The sequence below is a fragment of the Rattus rattus genome, chromosome 13 (genome assembly GCF_011064425.1).
Source record: "Rattus rattus isolate New Zealand chromosome 13, Rrattus_CSIRO_v1, whole genome shotgun sequence".
Classification (NCBI taxonomy): Eukaryota; Metazoa; Chordata; class Mammalia; order Rodentia; family Muridae; genus Rattus; species Rattus rattus.
The window spans coordinates 8,703,424-8,718,920 of record NC_046166.1 but is presented as its reverse complement, the minus strand read 5'-3'; the positions used below and the strand labels follow the sequence as shown (position 1 = coordinate 8,718,920).

At 47.5% G+C, this 15,497-nt stretch overlaps 1 protein-coding gene across 1 annotated transcript in view; it reads left to right on the top strand.

Annotated features, from left to right (window-relative positions):
- Window positions 1-15,497, top strand: part of Wdfy4 (WDFY family member 4) — a 210,618-nt gene that overhangs the window by 176,508 nt on the left and 18,613 nt on the right. Inside the window, exons 47-50 of the mRNA XM_032919360.1 lie at window positions 3,235-3,277; window positions 4,321-4,440; window positions 6,593-6,710; window positions 7,539-7,648. Coding sequence (XP_032775251.1) covers window positions 3,235-3,277; window positions 4,321-4,440; window positions 6,593-6,710; window positions 7,539-7,648 — 391 coding nt within the window. The remainder of the gene's footprint in view (window positions 1-3,234; window positions 3,278-4,320; window positions 4,441-6,592; window positions 6,711-7,538; window positions 7,649-15,497) is intronic.

The following is a 15,497-nucleotide window of genomic DNA, read 5'->3' as shown; positions in this document are numbered from 1 at the left end:
CCCTATCCCGAGATGTACAACACACCCACCAGTAGAGAGATGGTTCCAGCTTGTTGAAATTAGCAAATTTTCTTCATTGTAGATTTGGGAGGGGTGTGTTTTTGTTTGTTGGTGTTTCATTTCTGAAATGACCTCATTTGAGAATCAGATCTCCCAGTTACCCACATGCCTGGTCTATCAAGTCTTTACAACTGTCTCGTAAAACACAAAGCAACATGGGAGAGGTGGAAGGGTTGAGGGAGGGGTATGCAGATATTTCTGCTCTCACTCAGAAGCCCATGTTAAGCTTGGGCCCTCATTGAATGTATTCCAAGTTGGGGCTAGACCTAGACTCCTGGTCTCAGAGGCAGGGACCCCAGGTTCCCTCCTGGATGGAGAAAATATAGATTCCAGGTACTTGACAAAAAAAAATCCCTCTAGTCTGGGGACAAACCCAACACCTCTGAAGGCCCAACTCTAGATAGCTGGGTTGAGCCCTCTAGGGTAGATATAGGTTCTCAAAACACAGCTGGGATTCTCACTACCACCCTTCCAGAAGATTGGTGTCATGTGGTGTTGAGATGTTGGTCTGGTGGAGCTGTCCCCAGCAAGCAGAATTAAAGCATGACCATGAAGTAATCCTTAAGCATTGATCTATACAGTACTTCGAGTCTGGAAGGTCCCAAGTAACATGATATCACAATGGAGAAGCCTGGGTGAAAGTCCCCTCAGAATAAAGAAAGTGGATCCAGTATGAAGTTCTTGGGAGACTGCTTCCTCATCTTTGGAAGTCATCCAGAAGAGGGTGAATAATGGTACCTAGGGATGGAGAGGAAGTAGGTGTGGTGTGTCTTCTGTGAAGGCCAAGCTGGGCCACCTTCAGAATAGACAAGGCCACACTCTCTCATCTTCATTGGTTTCATTTGAGTCCTTCTGTTCTTCTAAACTCAGCTCCAAGTTGTCCAAGGGCCCAGACTCTATACAGATTCCTGGTTAACGATGGAAACTGACTGGGTTAACAGAGGAGGATATATATCATTCCAGAATCATCCAGAAGGGTCTCGGCAGAACTGAGCATGACCTCATTAGAAAGCAGGCCCACTCTTGCTACGACGCTCTTCTTTTGTAGTAGAAAACAGTCAACCTGCTGTGCTTGACTGGTGATTGTTAGCATCACGCCTGTGAGGGAGGAGTCTGTGACCACACCTCTTCCAGCCTTAACCATACTCACAATAACACTTGCTCTCCACACTACTACGCAAGTGTGGCTAGCATGTTGAACGAGAGCTGTGACAGTCCTGGTGTCCATCTGAGTCCCTTAGTCAAATGGTGTCAAGTGAGTGAGAGTCCAGATCTCCTCAGCTTCAGAGCCACAGGTCTTTCCATTACTGCCTCTCCCAAAACTCAGGAGGGCTTTAGGAAGTCAAGAGCCACATCCAACATCTTATTTCGTCTCAAACGCACTTTATTATGATAGACAAAACAATTATCAGTTAAAGAAGTGACTCTTTTATTAATCACCAGGTATGTATAACCAACTCATGGAGGGCTTTAAGAGACAGACTTACTTTTACGACCTATGGTTGAGAAACCATACATTAAAACGTAGAACTCACTTTTGGTTGGCTGTCTTACCACCATTTGGTAATGGTGTCTTTCTCTGGTGGTAACAGAAAGGATAGGTCTTTCTTGGAGCTCATAGCCGATGATCTACAGGATGGGAAAGGAGAACCCCCACTCTGCCCAACCCCATTCCGCTCTAGAGAAACCTCACAAATGACCACCGGCAGAGTTCTAGAATGTTTCCGAAAGGACAGTTGACAGAGGCTTTCTCGGGCCCCCAAACTCTGAAAGGCCACATTTTACCCCAAATTCTCACTCTTCTTTCGTACTTTAAAATGAAAAACTAAAAGCTCAGGAGGTTTCAGCATTCTCATAGCTCCAGAAGGCTCAGAACGTTCAGGGATATTCCAGGATTTCCGAGTAGCAATGATCATCGTCGCTAGCCTGGCTCTACTTGCTTTTAGCAATCAGGAAGATCCTCCGTGACCTCCTCTCTCTCTCTCTCTCTCTCTCTCTCTCTCTCTCTCTCTCTCTCTCTCTCTCTCTCTCTCTCTCTGTGTGTGTGTGTGTGTGTGTGTGTGTGTGTGTGTGTTGGTAATGGAAGGCCTGGAATGGCAAGTGGCATGTGTATAGGGAGACGGGGGGCCATTTGTGAACAGTTGATCAGAAGATGAACAGTCTGGGGAGATATCATGTGGCTTGGCGTGATGGAGCAGAGACCTGATCTTGAGGGTGGAGTGGAACTCTCAGAGACCTTGCAGGGAGGAAAACATGGCCAAGAACAGCACAGAGGCTGAATAATTGAACGCTACAAGTTCTTGCTGAATGTCAGGAGACGGGGCTCCTTCCCCAAACCCTCCCCAACAGTGTGCTTTGATGCCCTCTTCGACTCATTCTTCCACATAGACTCTCCACTGTTACCTCTTTGCTTCACTCCGTATGTCTTCATTGCAGAAGTGAAAAATAGCGCCACCTTTTACGAGAACCATCTAGGCATGTGCTTGATCATGTCAGAACTGAAAACATGCTTGCATAGCACAGTCCCGAGGCTGTGACACAAACTCAGGGCAATGTGACCTGGTCTCTAGGAGCCTGTTGAGCAAGTTGAGGTGGTGTGATCAGAGTCCATGCATAATAATTAAAAACAAAATGCCACAAGCATACGGTCATTCGTACGGGAAAATGTTTTCTGCACCAGCACACTGAGAAACTGTTAATTACGCTGATTGAGTTCAAACAGTAGTTTGTAGACTGTTGTAATGTTGTAATGGAAACCCCTCATGGTGTTTGCATTTCCCCCTGAATCACGACTATATTTATATTTGGTGTCTAAGAGGATGTATGGGGCAAAGGAGGTCAAGTGATACACCACGAGAATCCAGGAGGGGCTGAGAATGCGGTCCATGACCCTGTTCTTCATGTTCTGGGGACATCTCCGCAGGTTACACTTAGGCATGTTCTGGAATGTGTTTAAAGGTGGTGGGTGTGAAAAACTAACCTTTAGTCCGTAGGGCAAGGCAAGAATAGCCAAGGCGATGATATGTCTGTGCTGAGCTCTGAGAATTGTGACATGCTTGTAGAAGTCTGAGGATTTCCAGAATGCCTGAGCCCATAAATCCCCAGGGAACTCTATCTCCCATATTGATGTTCATGTCTTGGGATATTTGGTCACACTGTTTTTCTGTACCACAGGAGGCACCCAGGCTTCGACAGGACCATGCTGCAGAAGTGGCAGGTAACCGTCGTTCGCTGGTGATGGTGGTAGTGGTGGGGTAGCCTGCGGGGTGTAAAACAGAAAGGACTCAGAGCCAGCAAGAGGAGGTGTGCCACATACTCAAGGGGAAGCCTTGTGCTTTAAGTTTACCGGATTCCAGCTCTTTCTCTGACAAGGTCTCAAGGATGGAAGATTCGTGGTTGAGCGGTCTTTGACTGGGAACCGGAGAGTGTATGGAAGCTCTGGGTGTACATCCTCTCCTCACTGAGGCCGTGCACACATACATATGCTGTGGAGAAGGGGGTGTCACACACACACACTACTTCTCAGGAAAACATGCATGGCTCCCAGCACAAATGAGTCACTAGTCTGTACTCCCAGTGAAGGAGAGGCCCCAAAGAAGCCAGCCCTGCAGATCTTTGCAATGTTAGCCCACGTCTCCATTTGTGGATGCTAAGCTTAAGCCAGAGAGCCTCTGAAAGAGTGTTAAATTAATATAGACAGACAGGGACAAAGGCCTTGTCCAGAGCATCCGAGGGAGAGTGGTGAGGGCTCCCATTTCTTTTTTCTTTTTTCTTTTCTTTTTTTCGGAGCTGGGGACCGAACCCAGGGCCTTGCGCTTGCTAGGCAAGTGCTCTACCACTGAGCTAAATCCCCAACCCGAGGGCTCCCATTTCTACAACTACCATTGTCAGTTCGTTTTTCCTAATGGTGGAAGAGTCAGCAGTGGGATCATCCCCAGTGTTTGTGCTGGCATTCAGTTAGCGTTTGAGTGTCATGCTTACGGTTTAAGATCAAAGACAGCCAGACCCTTCGCTTCAGATTGTGGTCTACTTCTTCTTCGGCCAGCTTGGCTTCCTCCCACTCCCACTCAGATCAATGGATGCCACCCTGCATTGGTGCTGGTTCCTGCATAGGACGTGGACAGATAGTTTAGGTGCCAGTTGCCTTTGTGTTCTTGTCCCGGAGTCTAGGTTTCCTCTTGGGGACGGATTGTCAGGTTTGAATGACCTCAGAAGGGTATCGGATGTGTTTGGTTTGTCTCCTTGTGTCTCTTCCGGTAGAGAAGGGAGATGAGCAATTTTGAATACCTTATGTACCTCAACACGCTGGCTGGAAGGACCTACAATGACTACATGCAGTATCCCGTGTTTCCCTGGGTCCTTGCCGACTACACATCAGAGGTAAGGTGTTCTCCAGGACATGCCACAGGCTTTCTGTCCGTGTCATGAGCATGCAGAGCCTTGCTGTGAAGTTCAGCTCCCTGGGCCTCAAGGTCACTAGGTTCTCCTGAATCCATGCTGTCTTTACCTGGGTTCCTGCCCCCAGATGCGCCAGTGAAGGGATCAACACATCCGTGATTATGTTAATCAAAACGTGCCTAGCAGGAGCCTCAAAGGACTCCCAGTCACCCCTGAAAGAAACTGTCGCTCATCTCCTGAGATGCTTGTATAGGACAACATTGAAGGTGCTAGATTCGCAGTGAGCCCAGCCATGGGATTTATTCCTGGTGTCAATATATGCAGATAGAGTGGAAAGAAGCTAGAGACAGAGAGATGAAGAGAAAAAGAGAGTAGCCCACTCTGCCTGGTGTGGCTCTAGAGCTAGAGCTCTACCTGGCACCCAAAGACGTGCATAACCATGAGTGCAAAGGCTCATGGCTAGCTCAAGCCACTCATCCCTCCCAGCCTCCATTACTTCTTCTCAGCATACAGGAGTCAGGAGGAGGAAAAGCAAAGTATGAGTGGTGTACGTATGCGCGTGTGTACACAACCGGGTCATGGAGTAGGTCTGGACCCCGATGCTATGGTTACCAGGAAATGTGTTAGTCAGGGTGCAAAGAACAGAAGTTCATGAGTCATGCATCAGAGCAGCCTGACCACCCTGACCTACAAATGCTTAAGTGGAAGAGCCCAGGCTTGGAAGATGGCGGCTCAGTTTTCTGTGACTTCCCACCTCCACTTAAGACAGAGAATTCACACTTTGTTTTTTGTTTTTTGTTTTTTTTTCTCACACTAATGGTCCACCTGTGACCAAGGCCTTACAAAGATGAACTTTCAAAATTGAAGGATCAACCCATACTTGCAAAGTGGTGGCTACTATATAAATGTTTTCGGTTTAACAAATGCTCTGTATTTAGAATTGGGGTTACTTCCTTGTATTTAAAAAAAATTGGGAAATTGGGGGCAGGGGGGCAGGGGGAGCAGGGAAATATCCCAGTGGATGTGGCGGTGTATCCTACAGTAGCAGTACCGGGGCCAGAGGTGGGAATCCCAGCACTCTTGTTAGTTAGCCAGCTTTGCTAAAGGAGTGGGCTTGCAGTTTAGTAAAGACCTTTCCTCTACCCTGTTAGTGTGCTGGAAGTCATGAGCACCTGAGCACTTGCATACCTGTATCACATACATGCAGCCTTCTACACACACACACATACACACACACACACACACACACACACACACACACACACACACACACCCCGGACATTATTCCTGAACATCTAGAAATTTGGGGAAATGAAAAGCTCTGGCAGCTATTAACCATTCTGACCTGTCAAGAACCTGAGGAGGAGATATTTCCCTTTTGTCCTTGACCACTTTCTGCCAGCCTTTGAGGTGGTTACTGCACTGTCCCTCTATCAAGGGGCTGTGACTCAGTGCTAGCCCATTGACTTAGAGCATTTTGTGCACAGGCTCTAGGAGAAGAGAGAGCTTTAGGGAGAAATAACCTCTCTCAAAGAGATGCAAATCCAGGGATACTCAGCGTTCTCCCTTCTCCCTAACACACAGATCGTTTTCTGAAGACACCAATGTCCTTCCCATCCCTACCAAGGTGAATTCTCAAGCAGGGCCAGCATTATGTGTCTTAAATGTCCAAAAGATGGTGGGCCCCAGAAAAATGAGTGTGTCCCTCCCACTCCACCCTCACCCCAAACAAATAACTTCTAGCTTTCTGTAAAACCAGTTTGACTCAGAGCAGGTCCCTGAACTATTGCAATAAATGATGTAGTAAGGGCAACAGTTAAAAGTCATATGGGCAATGGGCATCCTTTTCAAAGTCCCTTTCCAGTGCCTGGTGGTCATGTTCTGATTTGGGTCAAGTTGGAACAGGCTCAGCTTGAACTCAATCTTCCCTCCTCTTCCTTCTCCTCTCTCCCCTATTAAGTCTTTGTGGATCACTGGCTTCAGGGCCATAAAACTCCACGTAGCCAGCTAATCACGACAGGGGTTCAGACCAAATGACAATAAACCAATAAAGGGAGCCATAAAACTAAAGAGCGTGGCTCCTGGGGCAGCAGGGGGCTGGGGGAGTTAACCCAGCCGCACATCTGCCTTCTAGATGTTGAACTTGACGAATCCCAAGACTTTCCGGGATCTTTCGAAGCCAATGGGGGCTCAGAGCAAGGAAAGGAAGTTGAAATTTACCCAGCGGTTTAAAGACATTGAAAAGATCGAAGGTGGGTACATACTTGCTTGGTTTTGACTGAGTGTGTGTGTGTGCATGTGCGTGTGTGCGTGTGTGTGTGTACACACACACACAAGTGTACACAAGTGTGTACAGTGCCACTTTTATCAACTTCTTGAAAAGATCAATAATGACTTAGTTGGTCACCAAGTCTACCAGTCATTGACTTTAAATAAAGAACTCTCAAATCCAGCAGTTAGCATTGTGACTGCATGAGAGAGTTACCCGGAAGAATTTGTGAACAATACTAAAAGTTCAGGCGTCACCTTTAGAAATTTAACTAAGGTGACTGGAGGGATGGCTCATTAGTGAACAGCCGCTCCTGCTCTTGCAGAGGACCCCAGTCTGGTTCCCAGCACCCATATATATAGCTGCTTAAAACTACCTGTAACTCCAGTTCCAGGGGATCCAATGTCCCCTCTCGCCCCTGTGGACATTGCTGGTATGTGGTTCACTTAATGAAGGCAAAAGATTCACAAAATAAAAGGGAAACATAAAAAAAATCTCTGGAGAGATTTTGGTAGTCATCTTGAATGGAAATGTATATGCCGAGAGCAGGCCGCTTTGTCTCTAAGGGTAGGGAAGATGGAGGGATCTGCTCTTAACAGCCTTTGAGCGATGGTCTACTTTGACTTCTAGAACTCAGTCCTCATCCTCAGTACCTCACCTTTACAGTCCTTGCCCTGCTTGTATGCCGTGGGACTCGTTAGTGCCTTCATGTTGGTCTGTATGTCTGCTTGCTTCCTGAGCCTCAGCGACTGCTCAGGAACGCTGTTCTCAAGCGCAGTGCAGCGCCCTCAGACGTGCCGTTGTGTTGCAGGAGACATGACCGTGCAGTGCCACTACTATACCCACTATTCCTCAGCCATCATCGTCGCCTCCTACTTGGTCCGAATGCCACCTTTCACGCAGGCCTTCTGCTCCCTACAGGTAAGCTGCTGTGCTGTCTTCCTGAACGCTAGGAGATGAGCATACGCAAGCCCCAGGCTGGGATAATGGCGGTGCTTCCTCTCTGAGAACTCAACCCTTAGCTTGGCGTTGGTTCTCATACTTACAGTAAGGCTGCTTGTTATCATCAATATTGCCTGATTGCCATAAAAAAAAATACACCAAATAGCATGGAAGAATAAAATTCCCCAGGGAACACGTAACAAAATTAATACAAACACAATAGAATAGAAAAAGGAAGTAGACATTGTTGAGACCTATGTCGCAGTTAAAGCTCAGTGAAGAGAGAAGGGAAGTGGCCATCAGACAGCGCCGTTCTGTGCTCAGTCCAACTGACTGAGGCTCCATGGGACAAGTAGGTATCTGAAATAAAATCGGACAAACAAAAACCGGCTAACCCAGCAAAAGAAACTGGTCATCTGATCACCTGGTCACCGTACCCATCCACAAGCTAACAAACTGTTATCTTACCAGCCTGGGGTTGCCAGGTTTCACAAATAAGAAAGCAGATACCTAGCCAAGTTTGGGTTCTGGATAAACAGCCACGTTCACTCAAAAAGGACAGACATACTGGAAAGGTATCTGCTGCTAATCTGAAGTTTAAGTTATCTGGGTCAACTGTGTTGTTTCAGTCTGTCAGTCCTGAAGGGACTGGAGGCCAGCCAGTGCTGGAGTCCTGGATTTGCACAATTTCTGAGTCAGAGTTCCTTATGGACAGCACTGGGACGCAGTCAAGAGGCTCTTCACCCCCTCCCCCAAAAAACACTCTTCACTGGACCCTGCACCCAAGGACCCCATTCAGAGGTAGAGCTTGAGCCAGCTGACTGAGTTCCCTGCAGAGGAGGACGAACGCGCTACAAGGCTGAGTACACGGCTGGCATGATCACTGCCTCGCAATGTTCTGTGAGAGAAAGCCATGGGCCTCATGAGTAGGGGCCCACAGAGCACACACGGCCTAGCTCTAACGCTTGAGCCTTATCTCAGAGGAGTTTTAGTGTCTGAGAAACTGTGAGTTTTGGTCTCTCAGAGAACATTGTTTCTGAGACACGAGCCACCCTCGGCTGGCACTGAAAGCACTCCCCATCCCTGGGAAAAATGGAAAACCAAGGAAGGCCAGGCATCTTCTCCAGTAAGGGGTGAACCCACTCACATCATTCATGTCTTGGCACAGATTCCCTTCTCCTCGACTGTGTGGCTTGTCTAGACTTTGTATAACCCCCTATCTCTGGAAATCCACTCAAAAATAATAAGAGTGCTTCCCTCGGGGTCTTTCTCAGGCAACAAGCATTTTAAGTAAGTTTAGTTTGGAGAATGAATGGTCCCAGAGCTGGACCCCACGCCAGGAATCTCATCCAGATGTTGCTCATTAATCCACGAGAAATGATGACACTGTTGCTGATGATAATGAAGGATTCGGCTGCTGCTTTCCAGCCAGAGAGCTGGAACAGTCAAAGGTTCAGGATTGCCTTCACAGCCTCTGCCCCTTGGCCCTTCCGATAGATGCGTTAAAGCCAGAGGTCCCAGCTCTGCTTGTTGCTAAGGGTCTTTCCACACAGGGAAGAGATGGGGAGAAAAAGAGACAGGGTGTGCTGTGAGATTTACAACTCAGGCCATGAGGCTTGACAGATAAAATATCCCACATGTGGTGTTTCCTCTGGACATGAGGGCTGGTTACATACGGAACACAGGGTCATCCAGAAGAAGTGTCTGGGAAACCCCTCGCTCCAGTGAGTGACCATGATTACTTCCCCTCTTCCCTTGGTGACCAACCAGATCTGCTCTGAGCAGATTTGAACTTGTTCAAGCTGGTCTCCTCTGGGTTAAAGAGTGTTAAGGTAACCTGGAATGTAATAAAGCATCCTGGAGCAGAATGGGCCAGATTAAACAGGTCCTGCAAGCCCACCAGAATATTTGGACAATGGTTACCCTGCCCCAGAATATTTGGACAATGGTGACCCTGACGATAATCATTAGGGCGAGTTTATTTTAGCCTCTTTGCTCTTCTAATAACTAGTTCAAACTAGTTTGAGACGCTTTAACCCAGGATGAGACGATCAGAGCCAACTTTGTATGCCTGTGGGAGGCACCTGTGTTGTTGCTGGAGTGACCACACTGAGAATCTTAAGTGGGACTCTCATGGTTCTTTTGCTTTGAGACTGTCTTTGGTAGATTGGTCTATCCAAGTCGGAATCATCTGCTTTCTCTGGGTAATCCCTCTGCCCAACACCAATCTGTCTTAGCTGCTGACATTTAAGTGACTTCTCCAGTTGACCACTGGCCTGAAGACAGGGCACTCCTCTGCCCTTTCCTAGAACAAAACAAGAACAGTTTTAGCTCCTAAAAGGATTAGTACAAAGGCCTCTTCTGCTGAAGGAGTCCCGGGCCTCACCAGATCCACTAAGGAGTGTTCTGGTGTCATTGTATGAGTTCATCTGCCTCCTGGGGGCAGTCCTGTTTCTTCCCAAGAGACCTTTGCTTGCCCTCCTCCAGGGTGACAAGCATCCCCATTGTCAGTTAAATGCGGATGCATTGGAGGGTTGGGGTGTATGTATGTGCTCACAATGCCTGCAGTGAGGCCTCTGCATTCTCAGGAGGCTGGAGCCAGTGTGCTGATGAGGGTTGGCCTGCTCTTGGTTCTGAGCAGACTCGGCCATTCACCTGCTAATGTGGGTGCATTGAGTGAGGGAGGGTGTGTACTTCTGGCTGGGGCCTCAGAGCCCTGTGTCCTGGCTTTGCCATCTGATGTTGACTCTTCTCTGGGATTTGGTTTCCTTATTCATGAGGTAAAGATGGCGGGGGCTGGGGGTGCTGCATCTGAAGTCTGCTTTGTAACAACACTAGTCTGGAACACTCAAGTACCTACTATGTTTCTGAATGGTGCCAAATCAATTACCTTACATGCATCATTGAAACGTTTAAGCTTTCCTACTGTGGCAAAGTATACATCCCATAGTATTTGCCCTGTAGCTATTTTTTCAAAGACTTATTTATTACATGTAGACGAGCTTTACCTGTATGTACACCTGCAGGCCAGAAGAGGGCATCAGACTCATTACAGATGGTTGTGAGCCACCGTGTGGTTGCTAGGAATTGAACTCAGGACCTCTAGAAGCACAGAGGGTGCTCTCAACTGCTGAGCCATCTCTCCAGCATCCCTTGCAGCTATTTTTATACACATAGTTCAGTCATATGAAGTACCAGAGTGATGTGCCAGTGCGTGTCAGTGGATTAGCCATAGAGCGTCTATGCTATCTGTCACACACTGTGCTTTGGTAGCACATGTGGTGTGGCCTGATGAGCGACTGGCAGGCTGGCACGAAACAATCTGGGCACTATGGCGGGCTCAGCATGTGCTGGGCTGGGCGGTGTGGGCAGCACCAGGATTCCCACACAGTTTGACACAGGACTTCCGCATCCTGTGCCCTGGCTCTGTGTGAGATGCTCTTTATAGCCCGCAGTTAAATGCAACTGCATTTAGGTCATTCTGCCACTGATGCTTCTCTAGTATTGATGTATTTATCTTCCTGCCCAAACTTGTCAATACCATGATAGATTTTTATAGTCTATAAAACGTGGAATAATTGCTTTTCCGTGGGATTGGTTCCAGGACCCCTCTCGGATACGGAAATCAGAGGATGCTCAGACGGCTTATATAAGATGGCATCGTGTTTTCATAGAGCCTACACGTCCCCCCCCACGTGCTCCAGACTCCCCCTAGATTATTTACAATATCCACTGCCGTGCAAATGTTTTGTAAACAGTTGTAATACTTTGTGGCTCCGTAGACTGCGAGAAGAATAAAAGGACATAAAGTTGGAGACAGATATGATCTATTCCAATATTTCCAGCCTATGGTTGCATCTTTGAATGTGGATCCCTCAGACAAGGAATACCAACTGTAGATGTGTGTGCTGTGTGGTCTGAGCAGGTAGAACATATACGGAACGTGGACAGACTTGTGTCAATGACGTGCCCTGCTGTCCCCACACTTTTCTCTGGGAGGAGCGAATTGTTGTATTCAGGGAAAGTAGGTGGTAGCGCCCCTTAATGACAAGCCAAGTATTCTGTAGTTTTCATGAGCTTTGCCTATAGGGATCCAGGATCTGTGTGCCTCCTGGGAGCTAAGTCACTGTGAGGCCACACACCCCTTCTGTGAGCCCCTAGCCTTGGCACGTGTTTCTGTCCTAGCAAAAGTGCCATATATTCTCAGGCCTAAGATGCCATCCAGTCTGGGTAGGGCCCAGCAAGGCAGCCTGTTCCCAGCAAGGACACAGTGTGGTGGCAGCTGCTGCATTTAATAAGAAGTGGAAATAAAGCGCTGTGCTAATTAAGTCCTACCCCTGCGAAGTCAGCTGTTACCAGCAGTGGGGAAGGGTTTTCCAAAGTACATGAGGCGAGATGGCTGGGCGTTGTGCTAGGCAGTCGTTATCTGCAGGGAAGTGAGAACCATGGGGTAGACTAGCCTGGGCTGTCACCTACGAGCTCCCAGTAGGCATCAGGGTGACAGTAATATGAGGAAGACAAAGAGCCTGTGTCAGTGGTCATACCTCTGCACATCCTACCTGATGTCATCACAGCTCACAGCGAGGTCCCTGCCTCTGAGCCAAGTACCTTGCTTTTGGTACCCAACACTTTGGACATGGTTAGGACAGGATGGACCAGAAAACCCCCAGTCACACTTCAAAGGTATCGACAGGACATAGGGTCTTCAAGGTCCCAAACCGTAACCTGACAAAAATTCTTCAGGGTCTCTATTTTGGTTGATGTCTGAGTGCCCTAGATAAACTGTCCCTAGACTTACTCCACGGTGGTTGCTTAACTGAACTGCAGCTTCGACATCCTTTTCAACCCCCTGACTGAGCCGTGAGGGTGAAAGCTTGTCTGCTTAGCCTCCTTGTGATACATTCGCTTACAGCAAAAAGTGTGGGTGTCAACATGCTTTGGGGGTTACTTGCGTAAGGGAAAGGTCCCAGTGTACGGAAAGGAGAATGAGGGTTACTCTGTGTCAAACCCATCCCCACTGAGACCAGGGTTAAGTAGTGCTGGGGTTTCCCTCATGCCACCCACAGAATTATATTGGGAGTGGGATGCTGAGGTGGGCTGTTAGCTGAGGATTGTGGGATACGCACCCAGGTTTCTCTTACCTGTACACCCTTTCCCCTCGGTGCTAGTGGGCTGCCCTACAAAGCCCCTCTTACTTTCTGTTCCCACTCTAAGGATTCTTGGCCTTCACCACCCTCCTGTCTCCATCCCAGGCATTGGAGGATCCTGACTGCCAACATCCTACCTTTTGTTTCCAATAATTTCCACTCCATTTCTCTTTGGGCTTTCAGAGAGCGCTGGTTTTCTTTTCTCATATCCTAAAAACTAGGATCACTCCCAAGTACCTGGGGTATACAGGATACAGAGCTAGCTAGGGCTAGGGAGATAACTCAGCAGTTTATAGCACTGACTGCTCTTCCAGAAGATTGGGGTTCGATTACCAGCACCCATGTGGTGGCTCACAACCTTTTATAGCTTCAGTTCTAAGGGATCCATGCCTCCTCTGGTCTCTGTGAACACTACATGCACTTATTGCATGTAAACACACACACACACACACACACACACACACACACACACACACACACACGTTCGTACACACATGCAGACAAAAAACCCTTTCAGATAATTTAATAAAAAAAAACTTAAAAAGATACAGGGCTTATTAAATTAGTGCTGCTTTCTTTGTGTGCCTAGCTTGCCACCTGGGTTATATCTTACCTTCTCATACATATATCCACTTGAGCGTATACACTATTGATCTCACAGCCAAAACAATCGCTGAAGCTTTGCGGGAGGTGTTGGGTAGGTGATTAAAGAGATTTTGAAAATTCATGTTCATCCTACAAGGAAGCACTGAAATTCTCACCCGAGACAACACAGTGTCCCATACCATGGCTTACTGTCTGCAGGAAGGTTTAAATCAGCGGACACCAGTAAGCGAGGACACTGCTTACAAGATACTTCTGTACTATTAAGAACAATGCCTACAGAGCTAATAGGCCATCAATCTGCTCATAGGATCAATCCAATCCCTTAGCTAGATGGTAGTGGACAGACTTGTGTCAGTCCCCCTTGGAAGGGTTTCAAGGTATATCGTAAGGATATCTGTGCGCCAAAGAGATGGCTCTATGGTTACGTGTGGGGACTGTTCTCACGGGGGATCTGTGTTTGATTCCTACCACCCGTGCTAGATGGTTCATAACGGCTTGTAATTCCAGCTCCAAGGGAATCTATTGTCTCTGGCCTTCCTTTGGCACGAGCGTTTATGCAAACAAAGGCACCGGCAAGAGGAGCATGGCCTTCAGTAAAAGGCATTGTTTTTGGTGCGACTCAGTTATAATCTGTGTATTTGCCCAAGAACCAACATTTCCCCGATTTTAACTGAGTGTCCAGAAACTGCCCTGGCATGTTCTTGCCCCTCCAGTACCCACTCATGATATGATTCTGATTTGGGTCTTTCAAGGTTGCTGAGCCCTTCTGAACGTTATAAATGATCAGGATGCCTCAGGTCGTGTTCTGATCCTTACTGTACTCAAACTACGTTGCTGGTGTGCTACCGTGTGTGTGTGTGTGTGTGTGTGTGTGCCTTTCGTCTCTCATCTCTGTGGCTCCACGGCCTTCTGGCTTTGAATTGGCAGCCAGGAAATTATCTGCGAGGGAGAAGCTGTTGCGGTGTTGGTCTTCATGCCCTTCACTGACCACTTGGGTACTCGGTATTCATGACTTTCATAGGAAGCTGCATGTCTCGGGGCGGGTCTCAGTTGGGGGCCTCTTGCCTGTCATTTTCTGTGTCCCCATCTCCACACTGCGTTTGGCTCTTGCTTGCTGCATTGGTGGACTTTTCCTCCACAGCCACTCTGCAGGCCAACTGTGCGGTGCATGCATGCGTCTGCAGCTTACCTTTGCTCCTGCCGCCTCTGCCTTCTTCCCTAAGAATCAAGTTCTAGCTGGCGCTGACTGCCAGCAGCCACCAGAGCAAACGTCAGCCCACACGCGCACAACACAACAAAGCAACTGCACTTTTTCTTCTAGGGAATTTGGTGTTTTCTTTTGTATTGCAGAAGTGCGAAAACCCATTAATTTTGAAACAAATGTATGCAAATACATTTATTAATATAGGAAATAGGAAAATCAGTTATTGCTTCCTTTATAAATAATACAGGCTTAAGTTTTAAAGATATTACTTTTGCTAAAATGCATTAGACAGCTGTGAAAAAAATAACATTTTTCTTTGTAGTAATATCTTTAACCAGATTTGTCGCACTAACAGTATTTCCTATGTATATATTATTTTTATTTAATACAGGTAATCTTTTTATTACCAAATCATATTGTTTCTCAGGAGATTACCATCAGCACTTATAAAAGCTGCAAAAGGAAAAACGGGGCGGGAGAAGACATCAATCTCCCACCGCGTGAAGCTCAGGCTGCAGATTAAATACACAAAGCTCTTAATACATTTCAATGAGCCACTCGTTAGGGGCAGATTTATTTACATTTTCCCCCACTTCATTTCCATTCCCATTTCAATCTGATGATTGACATCGCTCCCCGATTTTAACACACAGCAAAGCAGCCTGGGTGGGGGAGCCTCTTTGAACCGCGTATTATGGTTGAGAACTCAGGACGTCTTTGTGATCCATGGCTCACAATGGGTCAATGCCTCTGGCTCAGAAAATGGACCACCCAGTCCTTGTCTACCAGGTTGCCGAGGGGTGACACACCTTACATATGTGACAAGTCCTCTTCTCCCAAAAAGAACTGAGCTCTTCAATCTTCCCCTCCC